At 40.0% G+C, this 14,723-nt stretch overlaps 1 protein-coding gene across 2 annotated transcripts in view; it reads left to right on the top strand.

The window, feature by feature from the left end:
* Positions 1 to 1,696: 1,696 nt before the first annotated feature.
* The window catches only part of SUB1 (SUB1 regulator of transcription), a 19,292-nt gene continuing 6,265 nt past the window's right edge, over positions 1,697 to 14,723 (top strand). Inside the window, exons 1-3 of one of the 2 annotated variants that reach the window (XM_077755829.1) lie at positions 1,697 to 2,279; positions 3,698 to 3,770; positions 6,116 to 6,238. In XM_077755829.1, the coding sequence (XP_077611955.1) occupies positions 3,699 to 3,770; positions 6,116 to 6,238 (195 nt within the window). In that variant the 5' untranslated portion in view covers positions 1,697 to 2,279; position 3,698. Of the gene's footprint in view, positions 2,280 to 2,900; positions 3,771 to 6,115; positions 6,239 to 14,723 lie in introns of those variants that run through there. The other variant, XM_077755828.1, reaches the window with a different exon arrangement.

Below are 14,723 nucleotides of genomic sequence, written 5' to 3'. Positions count from 1 at the left end.
TTTGCCTTTTTTGGAACATCATATAAAAAATTATACAGTAAGTGTTTCATTTTCATTTTTATTTTATTTATTAAATTTTTTTAAATGTTTATTTTTGAAAGAGAGAGACAGAGTGCAAGCAGGGGAGGGGCACAGACAGAGGGAGACAGAATCCCAAGCAGGCTCCAGGCTCTCAACTGTCAGCACAGAGCCCAACATGGGTCTTGAACTCTCTAACCAGGAGATCATGACATGAGCTGAAGTCTGACGATTAATGCTTAACCGACTAAGTCACCCAGGTGCCCCAAGTGTTTCAATTTTAAGTGGTCATGTAGCCTGACACTACATGATTAGGAGGGAGGTAAGAACTCTCGCATTCTCCCTCAGTCTACAGCAATGTGAGTTAGACAGTGCAGGGTTTGAATCAGGACTCACTCCCTCTATAACCTCTAGCTGTTTATTCAACCTTGTTGACCCTTGGTTTCTTCATTATAAAATGGAGAGAATAATTATTCCTACTTTGGAAAGTGCTTGTTAGGATGAATACTATATGCAAAGTGCCTCATGCAGCAGCTGACACATAGAGGGTGCTTGATAAATGTGTGTTGGATAAATAAAACTTTATATATATTCTTTTTTTAAGTTTATATTTGAGAGAGAGAGAGAGACAGAGCACATGAGCAAGGGAGGGGCAAAAAGAGCAAAGACACAGAATCCCAAGCAGGCTCCTCACTCTTGGTGCAGGGCCCAATGGGGGCTGGAACTCATGAACTGTGAGATCATGACCAGAGCTGAGCTCAAGACACCCAGAGACCCCTATATATATTCATAGCTATAGCAGGCATTTATTAATTGTAAATCTATTGGCTATGTTCCTACTTGTAGTATGGATTTCTCTTGTCTTCTCTGAACTACCTCCAGGACTTCAGTTTAAGGATAGGGCATGGGTGGTCAAGAACTTCTGTAAAGATTACCTGTGCTTTCCAGGATTATATATGTAACTTTGGCTTCTTTCCTTTGGATTTTACCAGCCAGAGTCAAAAACTGAGGATGGGGGGGTGGGGAGGGGGGTGGGAGGTCAAAGGACTATTTCTGGGAAAATTGGCTTTTTCAGCATAGAAATTTCACTTTATTACAAGAAACATTTATGGAGCTAAGTGCAAAGCTCGATGTTTGTCATTCACGCTTTATTCGTGCCCTCAGTCACACTCACAGGTCAGGCTCAATCTTTGCTGCATTTCACTTTCAAGGTACTGGCTCAGGACGAGGGCGGTCCCTTTAAGGCCCTGGAAAGGGTCTCGCTGTTGGTTTCGGCCGGGAGGCCACGCCCCATCACGTGTAAGCAGTCCCAGAGGGGCGGGGCCGGCANAGAGGCAAAATCACCACATAATAAAATGCACCTATTATTTGTAGAGTTTGAGGAGTTGTGACAGATTTATACATCTAGGTGGCCACCACTAAAATCAAGATTAAAATCTTTTCCATTGCCGGTCAGTTGCAAGCGAGCTAGCAGAAGGCTGTTCGGCTGCAAGAGCGGANGGGCGCGTGCGGAGACCGCCTCTCCTCAGGGCTCTGCTGGGGCTCTCACCGTGGCCCCCAGGGTGGGGGGCTCTCTGGGGGAGGGGGAGAGCGGACCCCGTCGGAGGAGGGCTGGGGGGAAGGACGGGTGGTGTGCTGGGGGTAGCTAATGCTTCGAGAGAAGAAAATGGCGCTTGGTGCAAGTCCCTCCTCTTCCCATACGGTCTCCTCCGCACTTCGCCGCCTCCCACGCCCCCTCCGACCAACCTGTCTCCCCCCGCCCCAGCCGTTGCCAGCCCCAAGGTTCCAGCAGCTTCCTGGCGTCGCGCAATCCCCTTCCCAGTGTTGGTGCTCCTAACCCTCGTGTCGTACCGAATTCATGTGCCTTTTAGTCTACGTTTATCTTCACCTCGTTTTTACTAATCCTCCACGCCATCATCGAAGAATGAGGATTCGTTTTTTCGGTTGCGTTTTGTATATAGTCTACACTAGCTTTTTACTATCACCTGCCTGAATTACTAGCCTGCCTCCCCCCTCCCCTTTTTGAACAGTAAAGGTTCATTAAGTAAAAGTAAAAATACATTTTGTCAAAAGTTCAAAGTTACCTTAGTTACCATTATCTTGGATTTTTTGGTTGTTGAATGGGCTTATAATTTGGGTTAATTACGAGGTCATTCTTTGAAATAATCCTAGCCGTCCCCCCTCACACCGCCACCCCCCCCCGCCGCATTTATTAATAGACCGTATAGTTATGCTTGACTGTTTCAAAGTGGAAAAATAGGGTATGTTCAATTTAATTACTTCTTAAAAAATGTTTCTTGGCATTATTAGCTGCTAGCTTAAAAAAAGCTAAATTGATTTTGGAGTTTAGGATGTAAAAACTGGAGCAGTAACAGGATTAGTACATAGGACATGGTTCAGAACGTTGTAGGTTCTCCCTGAGTTTACCCTTCTCATTAAGAAATTACCAGTTAAAATCAACATGGCTGGTTGGGTATGTTTGAGCTTTTTGAAATTAGTGGCTACAATTGGAATGGATGGCCCACTTCTTTTACCTTGACCTCCTATTGTGGAATACATTCAATGCCAGTGTCAAGACCAGTTTAGTCTTAGAGAGCTAGATTATTTATTATTTTTTGAGGAGAAAATGTGGCCTTTTTCCCTTTATTCAACGTTTAATAGACTATGTTGTATATATTGGGCCCTTTAGGGTATATAAAATTTAATAGAGCCCAGTCTTTTTGGATGGAAAGCAAAAGATATTTTAATAATCAGTTTACCACTTGGTGTTATAAAGTGTGTTGAAAAGAGGTACAGCATGCCTTGGAATTCCTTGAAATTTGGGCTTTAGCTCTTTTTTTTTTAATCGCTGCAAAAGGAGATGTACAAGGCCCTCGGGCTGTGCTCAGGCCCTCAGTGAACATCCACTTGAAAGCAGGGGACTGGGCTATGTATGTACCTCTGGGGGCACTAGGGAACTAGGGTCATAGTAGGAATTTGAGAAGAGGTGGTGTACCTCCCATAAGCAGATTCTTCAGAATTTTAATTATATGCCAGAGAAGAAAATCAGTGTAAAATGTAATGAATTGTAAAAATTATGTATAACTTTGTGAACTCTGAATGAGTGCTTGTTATTTTGATGGCATGGTCAGAAAGCCAAAGAACATTAAGAACATACATAAAATGTGAAAAAATGGGATTATCGTGGCAAGTGAATTAGCTATGGATATCTATAGTACAGCTCTTCTCCCAGCTGTGTGAATGTTGGGGTCATTTCCTGCAGTGAATAATTCTGTTAGGTCTCCTCAGTGCAAAATATAAAGCAGTACTGAGAATATTCCTACTTCTTGGTTTTAACAGAGATTGCTGTCAGCTGCCTTCTTGCAATTTATCTTACCCATAAACCTCTCACCTCTCAAAAATGCAGTATAAAAAGACCCAATGGCTTTGAGAAAGTGGTGTAGGAGTGTGAGATGTGTGTGACATTTTACTTCTTTCTCCTTGCTGGATTCTGGGTGTTATTTTCAACTTGGAGGAGCATAGATTAAGAGTATAACTTCTAGCATTGTGCTTCACGTCACAATTCCAGTATCACAAAATGGTAGAACCATGGAACTTCTTGAATTTTTGCTTGGGAGAGATTAAGTTGGAGGTAATGGAATAATTTGTAAATTATTTATACAATGTATTTGTCTTTCAGAATGCCTAAGTCAAAGGAACTTGTGTCTTCAAGCTCTTCCGGCAGTGATTCTGACAGTGAGGTTGACAAAAAGGTGACTATTAATACAAGCCATTTCTGTGATACTTACTAATTCAGCATTATTGCCCACATCCAGTTCTGAAGGACAGCAAGGCATGTCAGAATGGTAAAAGGAGAGCCTGGATGGCTGTTTTTGAAAGTGCAAATGGTTCTGGACCACGTGACCAGAGTGCCTGGGGTACTTGTTCTTGCACACTCCTGGCCCCTAAATGGGACTTGAGCAAGTCTTCCGACTTTAAGAAGCCTCCCACTGAGGGCTTCCAGGAACACTAAACCTGCAGAACCACCACCTTACTCCGTAGGGGGAATAGTATTAGAAATAGGCCAAAGCCACTATTTGCGTTAATTGGAAATCTGCCTAATCTGTAGGTATTGTGTGTTGTCGTTGAGCTAAATTACCTGAACTCTTTGAATGCAGGTGTCCATTTTGACAGTCTTCTCAGCCATTGATGTTTATCCAGCCCAGCAGGGTTACTTAAAATGTAGGCTTGGTACATGTTAAGTTAGAATGTTATTTACTCTTGCTGGTCTCCTCTTAGTTAAATCAACACCCAGCAAAGCAAACACGAAATTACCCATTTTGACGACAGGCTTTTTCTACATTAGATGACAGCTGTGCGGGAAGCTGGGCATTCTGCTTAACTGCGCAGCCCCACACTGTAGCTCCTGACCTGCAGAGCTTTTCATTTCCTAGAAGCTTGTATAATTCTGTCTCTGAGTTTAGTTGACAGTTAGTTGAAAGAACTTATGGGTGAATCTTGGAGGAGATGGACCTTTATAGGGAAGTACAGAACCTAGTACCTAAAGGTTGAAATAAGGCCTCAAAGAGCATACATAGCTGTAGTCCAGAAGGAAATATCTCTTAACTTTTTATTTGCATTTGGTATGGCAATTTAATATGTTCATTTAACATTTTTATTGAGTTTTATGTGCCAGTCCCTAGGGAGTATCCAGGCCCTGATATAAAGAATAGTCACTTTCTGCTTATTGAGCTGAATTGATTTTTGCCATTTGTCCCAAATAATATTCTTAATTCTGTAAGCACTTAAATACATTTGGTTTTGGGGCGCCTGGGTGGCTCAGTCGGATAAGCGTCCTACTTTGGCTCAGGTCACGATCTCTGTGGGGTTCAAGCCTGTGGTCACTCTGCGGAGAGCTCATAGCCTGGAGTCTGCATCAGATTCTGTGTCTCCTTCTCTCTCTCTCCCTTCCCTGCTCATACTCTGCCTCTCAAAAATAAATACACTTTAAAAAAATTAAATACATTCACTTTTTCAGTTATATATATGTACATTATATTTTATCTAGCTTCATCTAATTTAGTAAGACTTAACACATCAGTTTATACTGTCCACTAAAAGGAACATGACTGCCCTCTACTGTTTAGGTTGGGAACTCCACTAGTTTGCATAGGCATTAGCTAGTTTTAAGAATGAGGCTGTATAAAGTTTTTACAGTAATGCTGCCTTATTTAAAATAATGTTTTGATTTTGAATATTAGTTTAACACATTGATGTCCACCTTTGGTGATTTTTTTTTTTTTTGTGATGAGGAAGTTCTTGAGAATGCTCAGTACAAAATAGCTTTCTTAGATTTGCGTACTCATAAATTTTTTCTTTCTTTTTTTAAAAAAGTTTGTTTGTTTTGAGAGAGTATGCACGCGTCTGTGTGAGCAGGGGAGGGGCAGGAGAGAGAGAGAGAATCCCAAGCAGGTTCCATGCTCAATGCAGAGCCTGACTTGGGGCTTGATCCCATGAAATGTGAGATCATGACTTGAGCTGAAATCAAGAGTCAGACACTTTGACTGAGCCACCCAGGCACCCCACATACTCATAATTTTCAAAGTCAATTTAACTCCCTTTTGGAATAGGCAGTGAATAAATAACATATCCTAGATTAGAATAAGTTGGTTATATTCTTCCTAATTAATATATTTCCTTTGTAAAAATAAATTAGTAGCTGACTAACCTTAATAGACTTGTGGTTTCTAAAAGTTTATTCAAAAGCAGCACACCCACACCCCCGTCTTTTTTTTTTTTTTCTTCCCAAAGAAATCAGATGTGGGTACCTGGTCTGTTAGAGAGCTGTTTCTCTGGTTATTACCTCTTTGATGCCTGAAGTGACTTTTGGGCTCTTGGGAACACATTTTGAAAACACTGTGTTAGATATTAGGTTAGTCCCATCGTTTTCTTGTCAACTGAAACTTGCCTGTGTATATATTTAGGATTGTTCTTCTAATGAATAAATGTAATCCTTCGATTGTTTAAGTCCTAAGGAGTCATGAAGTGTTTGAACCTGAGATGTGTTTTTTTCCTTATGTGTACAGATTTTAACCATTATTCTTGTTTTTCTTTCAAGTTAAAGCGGAAAAAGCAGGTTACTCCAGAAAAACCTGTAAAGAAGCAAAAGACTGGTGAGACTTCGAGAGCCCTGTCATCCTCTAAGCAAAGCAGCAGCAGCAGAGATGATAACATGTTTCAGGTAATTTCCTTAGATCCAGAGGAATTATTATCTGGCTTGATCTGATGAATGTTAAAAGTACTATAATCTGATCCTGCAAAATAATTTTTAATGTCTCTTATAATCGTTTTGACGAAGGATATTCATTGAAATATGAGAGCAAGTTCATAGAAATGAAAGTAATTTATATGATACTAGGTTATTGTTAAAGTCTAAAAGCTTGTAGTTTGGCTAAATGTAAAACAATGAATTTAAAATTATATAGACATCCAGGGGCTCCTGGGTGGCTCAGTTGGTTAAGTGTCCGACTTCAGCTCAGGTCATGGTCTCACAGTTCATGAGTTTGAGCCCCGCATCAGGCTCTGCGCTGACAGCTCAAAGCCTAGAGCCTGCTTTGGATTCTGTGTCTCCCTGTCTCTCTGCCTCTAACCCGTTCTCTCTCTCTCTTTCAAAAATAAACATTGAAAAAAATTTTAAAGTTCTAGACATCAAAAACAAGAGCTTGAGAACTACACATTTAAGAAGCAGTTTGAAGGAGATGGGTCTAGTATTGGGCAGTGAAATATGGATTGGGTATTATTGGAAAAGCAACAGTGAGATAGCCTGCATAGTTAGGGCTTGATAAGAACAGAAGAGGCAAGTGAGTTTACTGAAATTGGCCCCCTGTTTGTGTATAGTGGGGAATAAGGTTGAGTATCGGGAGTTCACTGCAGGGATTGGTAAAATCATTTGGAGAGGACCAGTGTAGCTTCTTTCCTTGGGTTTCTTCTGGTTTTAGACTTCTTACTGGCATCTGTGTACTAGGTGGATTCATAGGGAGAGGTAATGGAGCCGAATGGATGCAGGTAAGGTCTCTTAGGTAATTATAGGTCATGTCTGTATTGAGGTGATAAAAACTGAAATGGTTTTTCCCAAGGACGAAATCGTGATGATTATGAAATTACTGTGAAAGGACCAGTGGACAGAGGAATGAAGCAGTCCATGAAGAGGGAGAAGAGGAGGTGACTAGAGACCTCTCGGTGATGGGAAGGAAGGAAAAGGGTGATGTAGGGGAGAGAAGGTAAAGGAAATTAGGAAGAGTACAGCATGGAAGCAAGAAAAGGATAAGTTTTACAAGAAGGGGGCACAAGTATGGGGCGCCTGGGTGGCTCAGTCAGTTAAGCAACTGATTTCGGCTCAGGTCATGATCTCGCCGTTTGTGGGTTCGAGCCCCACATCGGGCTCTGTGCTGACAGCTAGCTCAGAGCCTGGAGCCTGCTTCACATTCTGTGTCTCCCTCTCTCTCTGTCCCTCCCCTGCTCGTGCTCTGTCTCTGTCTCTCAAAAAATGAATAAACATTAAAAAAAAAATTAAAAAAAAAAAAAGAAGGGGGCACAAGTATTAGTTGAAGCCAAAATGTTGGACAGAATGAGGCTGCAAAGACTTGATTGTAAAAGGCTAGTGCATATATATGTGTATGTATGTACCTCCATATGAAGTGTCTAGTTAAGTGCTAGATAAGATAGTATTTATTTTTATTTATTTTTCTTCTTTTTTTCAATTTAAATTCAAGTTCGTTAACATATAGGGTTTCAGGAGAATTTATTGATTCATCACTTAAATGCAACACCCAGTGCTCATCCCAATAAGTGCCCTTCTTAATGCCCATCACCCATTTAGCCCATCCCCTGCCCACCTCCTCTCCAGCAACCTTCAGTTCTCTGTTAAGAGTCTCTTATGATTTGCCTCCCTCTCTGTTTTATTTTTTCCTTTCCCCTATGTTCATCTGTTCATGTTCTTAAATACAAGTGAAATATATTTCTTTTTCTCTGCCTGCCTGACTTAGCATAATACACTCTAGTTCCATCAATGTTGCAAATGGTAAGATTTCATTCTTTTTGATGGCTAATATTTGTGTGTGTGTGTGTGTGTGTGTGTGTGTGTGTGTGTGAGAGAGTGATCTTTTATCTGTTTATCAGTCGGTGGACATTTGGGTTCTTTCCATAATTTGGCTGTTGTTGATAGTGCAGCTATAAACATTGGGTTGCATGTACCCCTTTGAATCTGTATTTTTGTACCTTTGGGGTAAATACCTAGTGCAGTTGCTGGGTGGGAGGGTACATTTTCAGGAACCTCCATACTGTTTTCCAGAGCAGCTGCACCACTTTGCATTCCCACCAACAGCGTGAAAGGGTTCCTCTTTCTGCGCATTCTCGCCAACATCTGTTGTTTCCTGAGTTGTTAATTTTGTTTTACTTTTAATGTTTTATTTTGAGAGAGAGCATAAGTTGGGGAGAAGCAGAGAGAGAGAGAGAATCTGAAGCAGGCTCAGAGCTGTCAGAGTGGTGCCTGATGTCAGGGCTCGGTCTCATGAACCTGTGAGGTCATGACTCAAGCTGAAACCAAGAGTTGAACACTTAACCGACTGAGCCACCCAGGCATCCCTGAATTGTTAATTTTAGCCATTCTTACCGGTGTGAGGTGGTATCTCACTGTGGTTTTGGTTTGTATTTCCCTGATGATGAGCAATGTTGATCATCTTTTCATGTGTCTGTTAGCCATCTGGATGTCTTCTTTGGAAAAGTGTCTATTCATGTCTTCTGCCCATTGCTTCACTGAATTATTTATTTATTTTGCGTGTTAAGTTTGGTAAGCTCTTTATAGATAAAATAGATATATATATATTTTGAACCTACTGATGGACTTGAAAGACAGTGTCAGGATTAAGGTTAGAATGGGAAAATAGAAGTTGGATATTTTTACTCACTTTTTGCTAGTTGTATGTGTGAATGAAAAAACAGACACATGATGGTTATACTTAATACTGTATTGAACATGAAATATGCTAAAAGTAGATTTCAGGTGCAGTGATCATACAAAAAATGGTAACTGAAATGATACGTTAATTATTTTGACTGGTAATCATTTCATTAAGAATAAATCACATCTTCATATGGTACACCTTAAATGTACACATTTTTTGTTAAAAAATACTAAAAAGTTACAGGGCACCTGGGTGGCTCAGTCGGTTAATCTTCTGACTTCAGCTCAGGTCATGATCTCATGGTCTGTGAGTTCAAGTCCCGCCTCGAGCTCTGTGTTGACAGCTCGGAGCCTGCTTTGGATTCTTTGTCTCCCTCTTTCGCTGCTCCTCCCCTGTTCACACTCTGTCTCTCTCTCTCTCAAAAATAAATAAATATTTAAAAAAATACTAAAAATGTAGACAAATTGTAGGTGGATTATTTAGTTATAGATTTTAGTCCTCTGACTTATCTATAGCTTATGGGAGCAGACTAATTTGATAGAGAATATAAGTCACTATATGTAAGGAAGAATTATGAAAGGGCCCTCATTTCTTTGAGTAGATACTAAGTTTCAATGCTTACTGTTGTTTGTATTTCATCAAGCCTTGCTAAGTTCTGGGTAAGCAGGAATGCTCCAAGTAGACATGATCTCTAGTTTCATCAAATTCATGGGGACAAATATTACACTAATAAACATATGTATGTGTGTGTGTACATATATATATACATATATATATAATTAAGTTCTATTAAGGGTTGAGAAATAAAAGGGTAGGTTATTATCAGAGAGAAGGTGCTCTGGGAACTTTTCTCTAAAGAAGTGACGTTTGAAGCTTAAGACATAAAGGAGGAGGAGCCAGTCATGTGAAGTGTACGGAAGAGGGAATCCTTTCCTAAGTAGAGAGACTTGTGCAGATAGTTTGTGGCTGGAGCCTAGGAAACCTGGTTGAGAACGTAGATAGATCTGGTAGGTACGGAGGGTGAAGGGCCAGGTCTTGCACTGTTGGAATTTTATCGAAGTGCTATGGGAAGTTTCCATAAGGGTCAGAATGAAATGTGGAACCTGCGAGAGAAGCAACCTTCCTTACCTAGCCCTTCCTTTTGTGGAGAATGAAGGGCTGTACTGTCCTATTTTTTTTTTTTAACTTTTTAATTTATTTTTGAGAGACCGAGACAGAACATGAGCGGGATAGGGACAGAGAGAGCGAAAAAGAGAGAGAGACACACACAGCATCTGAAGCAGGCTCCAGGCCAAGCTGTCAGCACAGAGCCTGATGTGGGGCTTGAACCCACAGACCGTGAGATCCTGACCTGAGCCGAAGTCGGACGCTTAACCGACTGAGCCACCCAGGCGCCCCCTGCATTGGAATATTTTAACTTAATGTTCACAATAATGGTAAAAACTTTTGAGGATTTGGGCAGCTATCTATATTGAACTTTCTCTGATCAGTTCTTGTTCACCGTGTGCCTGCCTTTGTCTAATGAAAGCCTCTGTGGCATTTTAATGGATTTTATCTTGTCTATTGAAGAAACCAGGACCCACATTTAGATATTCTATTATGTTAGAGCAGTTTGGGAAAAACCAGATCTTTTTTTAGGGGGTGGTCATCTCATCAAAAAAAGTGGGTTCAATTTGTAAAACCTCATATGTGGAAAACTTCCTGAGTCTCATAAAGCTGTAAGACTCCTCACTCTTTTGAAAGTGCCTCTTGGTTCCTCTAGGAAGAACCGTATGTTTTATTTCCAAAGTGACTTTTCACAGACCTTAGTAGTGACAGGCAAGATAATCTTGACTTTTGTTGCCATTACAGCCTTTTCCTTGAAATAGTATTTTGGCCATTAAAAAGTATTTTGGTGGTAATACTGAATTTTAATTGCCTTAGAGCACAGTAGAATACGTTGGTTGTATAATATAAAATCAGAGCTTCATTTTTATTTATAATAACGGTTTGATAATTTTATTAATATTTTATTTGAAATTTTTTGTATATGAAGGAATTACTCACAACCTTTATCAGATCTCCAAAGAAGGGAATCAAAAAAATAAAAGAATCAGTTTTCTCTATGTTGTACCTTTTTTCCTCTTGTTAAATTCCACATTATATGCATGTAAAATTATATGCATTTTGTCATCTGGTTTTATTGCCTCGTAACATGTAATTATACAGATCTTTATTCTTTCTACTTTAATAATTCTATCCGTACACTATTGCCTTCTCGTTGTTGTTTTTGAGGGGAGTGGTTATAAGAGTTTGTGAGCTTTATTCGTTTCTCTTCAAGGGAGAGGTGACTCTTGGGCAAGTTCCTTTCTTTTCTAAATAAACTTCATTGAGATACAATTTAATGAAGGGCACACATTAAGCATAACTTGGTCAGCTGTGGTCACTGTATGTACGCTTGTAGTGAGGCCATTTCCATTCCCCCAGGAAGCTCCCTCCTGGCTTCTCTTTGCAGTCATCCCCTTGCCTAAGTAACTAATCTGATTTCTGTAAATAGAGATTTATTTTGCCTGTTCTAGAACCTCATATAAATGGAATCAAATAGTTTCTATTGTTTTGTGTCTGGCTTCTTTTGCTGAATATAACATTTTGGGGCCAGTTCTTTTATCAGATTGTTCCTTTTTATTGCTGAGTGGAATTCCACGTAGGATTATACAACAAATTGTTTATCCACTCCCTTTTTAAAATTAATTACTTAAAAACAATTTTTAATGTTTCTTTTTGAGAGAGAGAGAGACAGAGTGTGAGTGGGGGAGGAGCAGAGAGAGAGGGAGGCACAGAATCTGAAGCAGGTTCTAGAGCTTTGAGCTGTCAGCACAGAGCCCAACATGGGGGCTCGAACCCAAACACTGCAAGATCATGACCTGAGCCGAAGTTGACTGAGCCACTCAGGTGCCCTCATTCCTTTTTTTTAATGCTTATTTATTTGTTTTTGAGAGAGAGAACGGGGGGCGGGGAGGGCAGGCAGAGAGAGAACCCAAACAGGCTCCACACCGTCAGTGCAGAGTCCAATGTGGGGCTCAAACCCACGAACCGTCAGATACGACCTGAGCTGAAACAGAGTTAGATGCTTAACTGACTGAGCCTCCCAAGTGCCCCTGTTCACTTTGGATAGACATTTGGGTTGTTTCTATCTAGTCTGGGGCTGTTAGGAATAAAGCTTCTGGGAACATTCTTGTACAGGTCTTTTTGTAGATATTTTTTCCTTTTGGGTAAATATCAGATGCATTCACTGGGGCTAAGTGTATGTTTAGCTTCATAAGAAACTGTCAAACCATTTTCTGTAGTAGCTGTGCCATTTACACACCCACCAGCAATGTGTGAGACTCTAGTAGCTTCACGTCCTCGCTGGGTTTTGTCAGTCTCTCGTTCTCTTCACATAAAGAAGTTAATGGATGTATAGTGGGAGCTCCTTATAGCTTTACCTTGCGTTGCTGTCCAGCATCTTCCTTTATTGGAAGATTTTGTTCAACTGTTTTCAGCCCATTAAAAAACAAAAAAGGTCATTTGATTTTATTGAGTTGAAAGAATTCTTTATTTTAGATACAAGTTCTTTGTCAGATGTAAATGTAGTAGACATTTTGTTTAGGTCTGTGGTTTGTCTGTTAATTTTCTTAAGCATTTAAAAAAAAAGCTTACTTTTTGTTTTAGAGAGTATGAGCTCATGAGGGAGAAGGGGCAGTGGGTGGGGAGAGAGAGAGGGAGAGGGAGAGAGAATGAATGAATGAATATTAAGCAGGTTCCATGGTCAGGGCCAAGCCCGATGTGGGGCTCCATCTCACGATCTTGGGATGATGACCTCAACTGAAATCTAAGATGCTTAACTGGCTCAGCCACCCAGGTGCCCCAAATTCTTTTAAGCATTTTCAGAAAGCTTTTATTTTGGGGATTCCTGGGTGGCTCAGTAGGTTGAGTATCCAACTCTTGATTTTGGCTCAGGTCATGATCTCACTCACAGTTGAGAGATCAAGCCCTGTGTCTGGCTCTGCACTGTGCTTGGGGTCTACTTGGTTCATTTTCTCTCTCTCTCCGTCTCTCTGCCNTTCTGTGTGCATGCATTCTCTCTCTGAAAATAAATAAACATTAAAAAAAACCTAATTTTTATTAAGTTCATTTTTGTCAATTTTTTTTCTTTTTTGGTTAATGCCTTTGTTTTCTAAGACCTGCTTCAGTACTTACCTCTAGGTCACAAAAATTTTGCCACTTCTTTTTTCCTAGCAATTTTTATAGTTTTAACCTATGTGTTTAGGTCTGTGATGCATGTAGAAATGGTTTAGTTTTTCTGTATATGGTGTGAGATAGAGGTTGAACTAATTTCTCCCCCCATAGAGATATTCTTAGAGTTAGTAATTGAGTATGGTAAATCACAATGAACAGTTCCACTATAATAATTATTCTGGTCTATTTCATTTATCCATTAAAACAGTTTACTGGGAACGCAGTATGATAGGCACTCGGGGGTTTCAAGAAGACTGATTAAAAAATAAGCCATTTAACGTGACCATAAGATCACTGGTGACTAATTTAGAGTAGGCAGTGGGAATTTAATTAGCAAGAAATAGTATTTCTCTCCTTTCAAATTTTAGCAATAAAGGAAATAGGGAAACACGGAGAAAGTTTATAAAATGCAGGTTAGGGAAAAATGTTTTCTAGAAGAAGGGAATGAGCATGTTAGGTATGAAGCCAGTGAAATGGGAAAGAGCGCATATGCAAGAAATGGGATAGACAAAGAAGTTAAGAACTGATAATGCTGTGAGTACAGAGAAGAGAGATTTGAAGGCACTTACTTGTATCCAGTGGACTTCATTTTCTCCATAAAGCCTGGGGCGTGCCATGGAATTAGGGTCACGCCAGCAGGACAAGAATCTTGAAAATAAAAACCAAAGGAGAATGAACAAGACCTAGCTGAGACTAGAAAAAGAAGTCTAAGAGGAGTAGGCAACATGGAAGCCATTGATATGTACTGGGTCAGCACAGCTGTGATTCTACTACAGTAATACTTGTGTCCCAATAAGAAGGATTATTTAATAATCAAGGGATCCAGGTCCAAAGGGAAAGGAACATAGCCAAACCCCAAATCTTTACATGTTGATGTGTTCTAAGCACAAAAATCACAGCTGGCTTTTAGTCAGTAAGCTTGAAGAGTAGTTTCAGAATGAGTAAGAGATGGGCAGGTGTTAACAGCTTTGATCAGAAAGTGTGACTCCTTAGTTTAAGTGCTAGATAGTATATTACAGCAGCGGGAGACATCCTGCTCACACACACTTTGTTGAGTAAATTCCTTTCCTTCTCTGTGCAATTTGTAGTTTGTTAAGCACAGTGTAAGGTTTTTGAAAAATAATTTTCTGTGGGTAGTTTTAAGTTCTTTGAGACTGTAGGTGAAGTGTATTAAAGATGTTATTTGAAATGAATGTCTAACAGGCCAAGCCTTTCTCAAGTTAACTGTTGACTACATCTCTGCATTCTTAGAATGGTTTGTTGCTACTGGAGTCTGTGGATTCCTACTGGTTGTAGTTGGTACTACAAAATTTTGCTTTCTAATGATTTTTATTGTGGTAAAAAATAAAAAACACTTTACGTAGAATTTGCCATTTTAACCATTTTTAAGCATATAGTCGTGTTAAGTATGTTCATATCATTGTGAAATAGATCTCCAGAACTTTTCATCTTGTAAAACTTAAATAACAACTCCCCTTTCCCCCTCCTCCCCCTACCCATTGAATT

This window comes from Crocuta crocuta, unplaced genomic scaffold, assembly GCF_008692635.1.
Source record: "Crocuta crocuta isolate KB4526 unplaced genomic scaffold, BGI_CrCroc_1.0 scaffold222, whole genome shotgun sequence".
Classification (NCBI taxonomy): Eukaryota; Metazoa; Chordata; class Mammalia; order Carnivora; family Hyaenidae; genus Crocuta; species Crocuta crocuta.
This window is presented reverse-complemented; position numbering and strand designations above follow the sequence as displayed.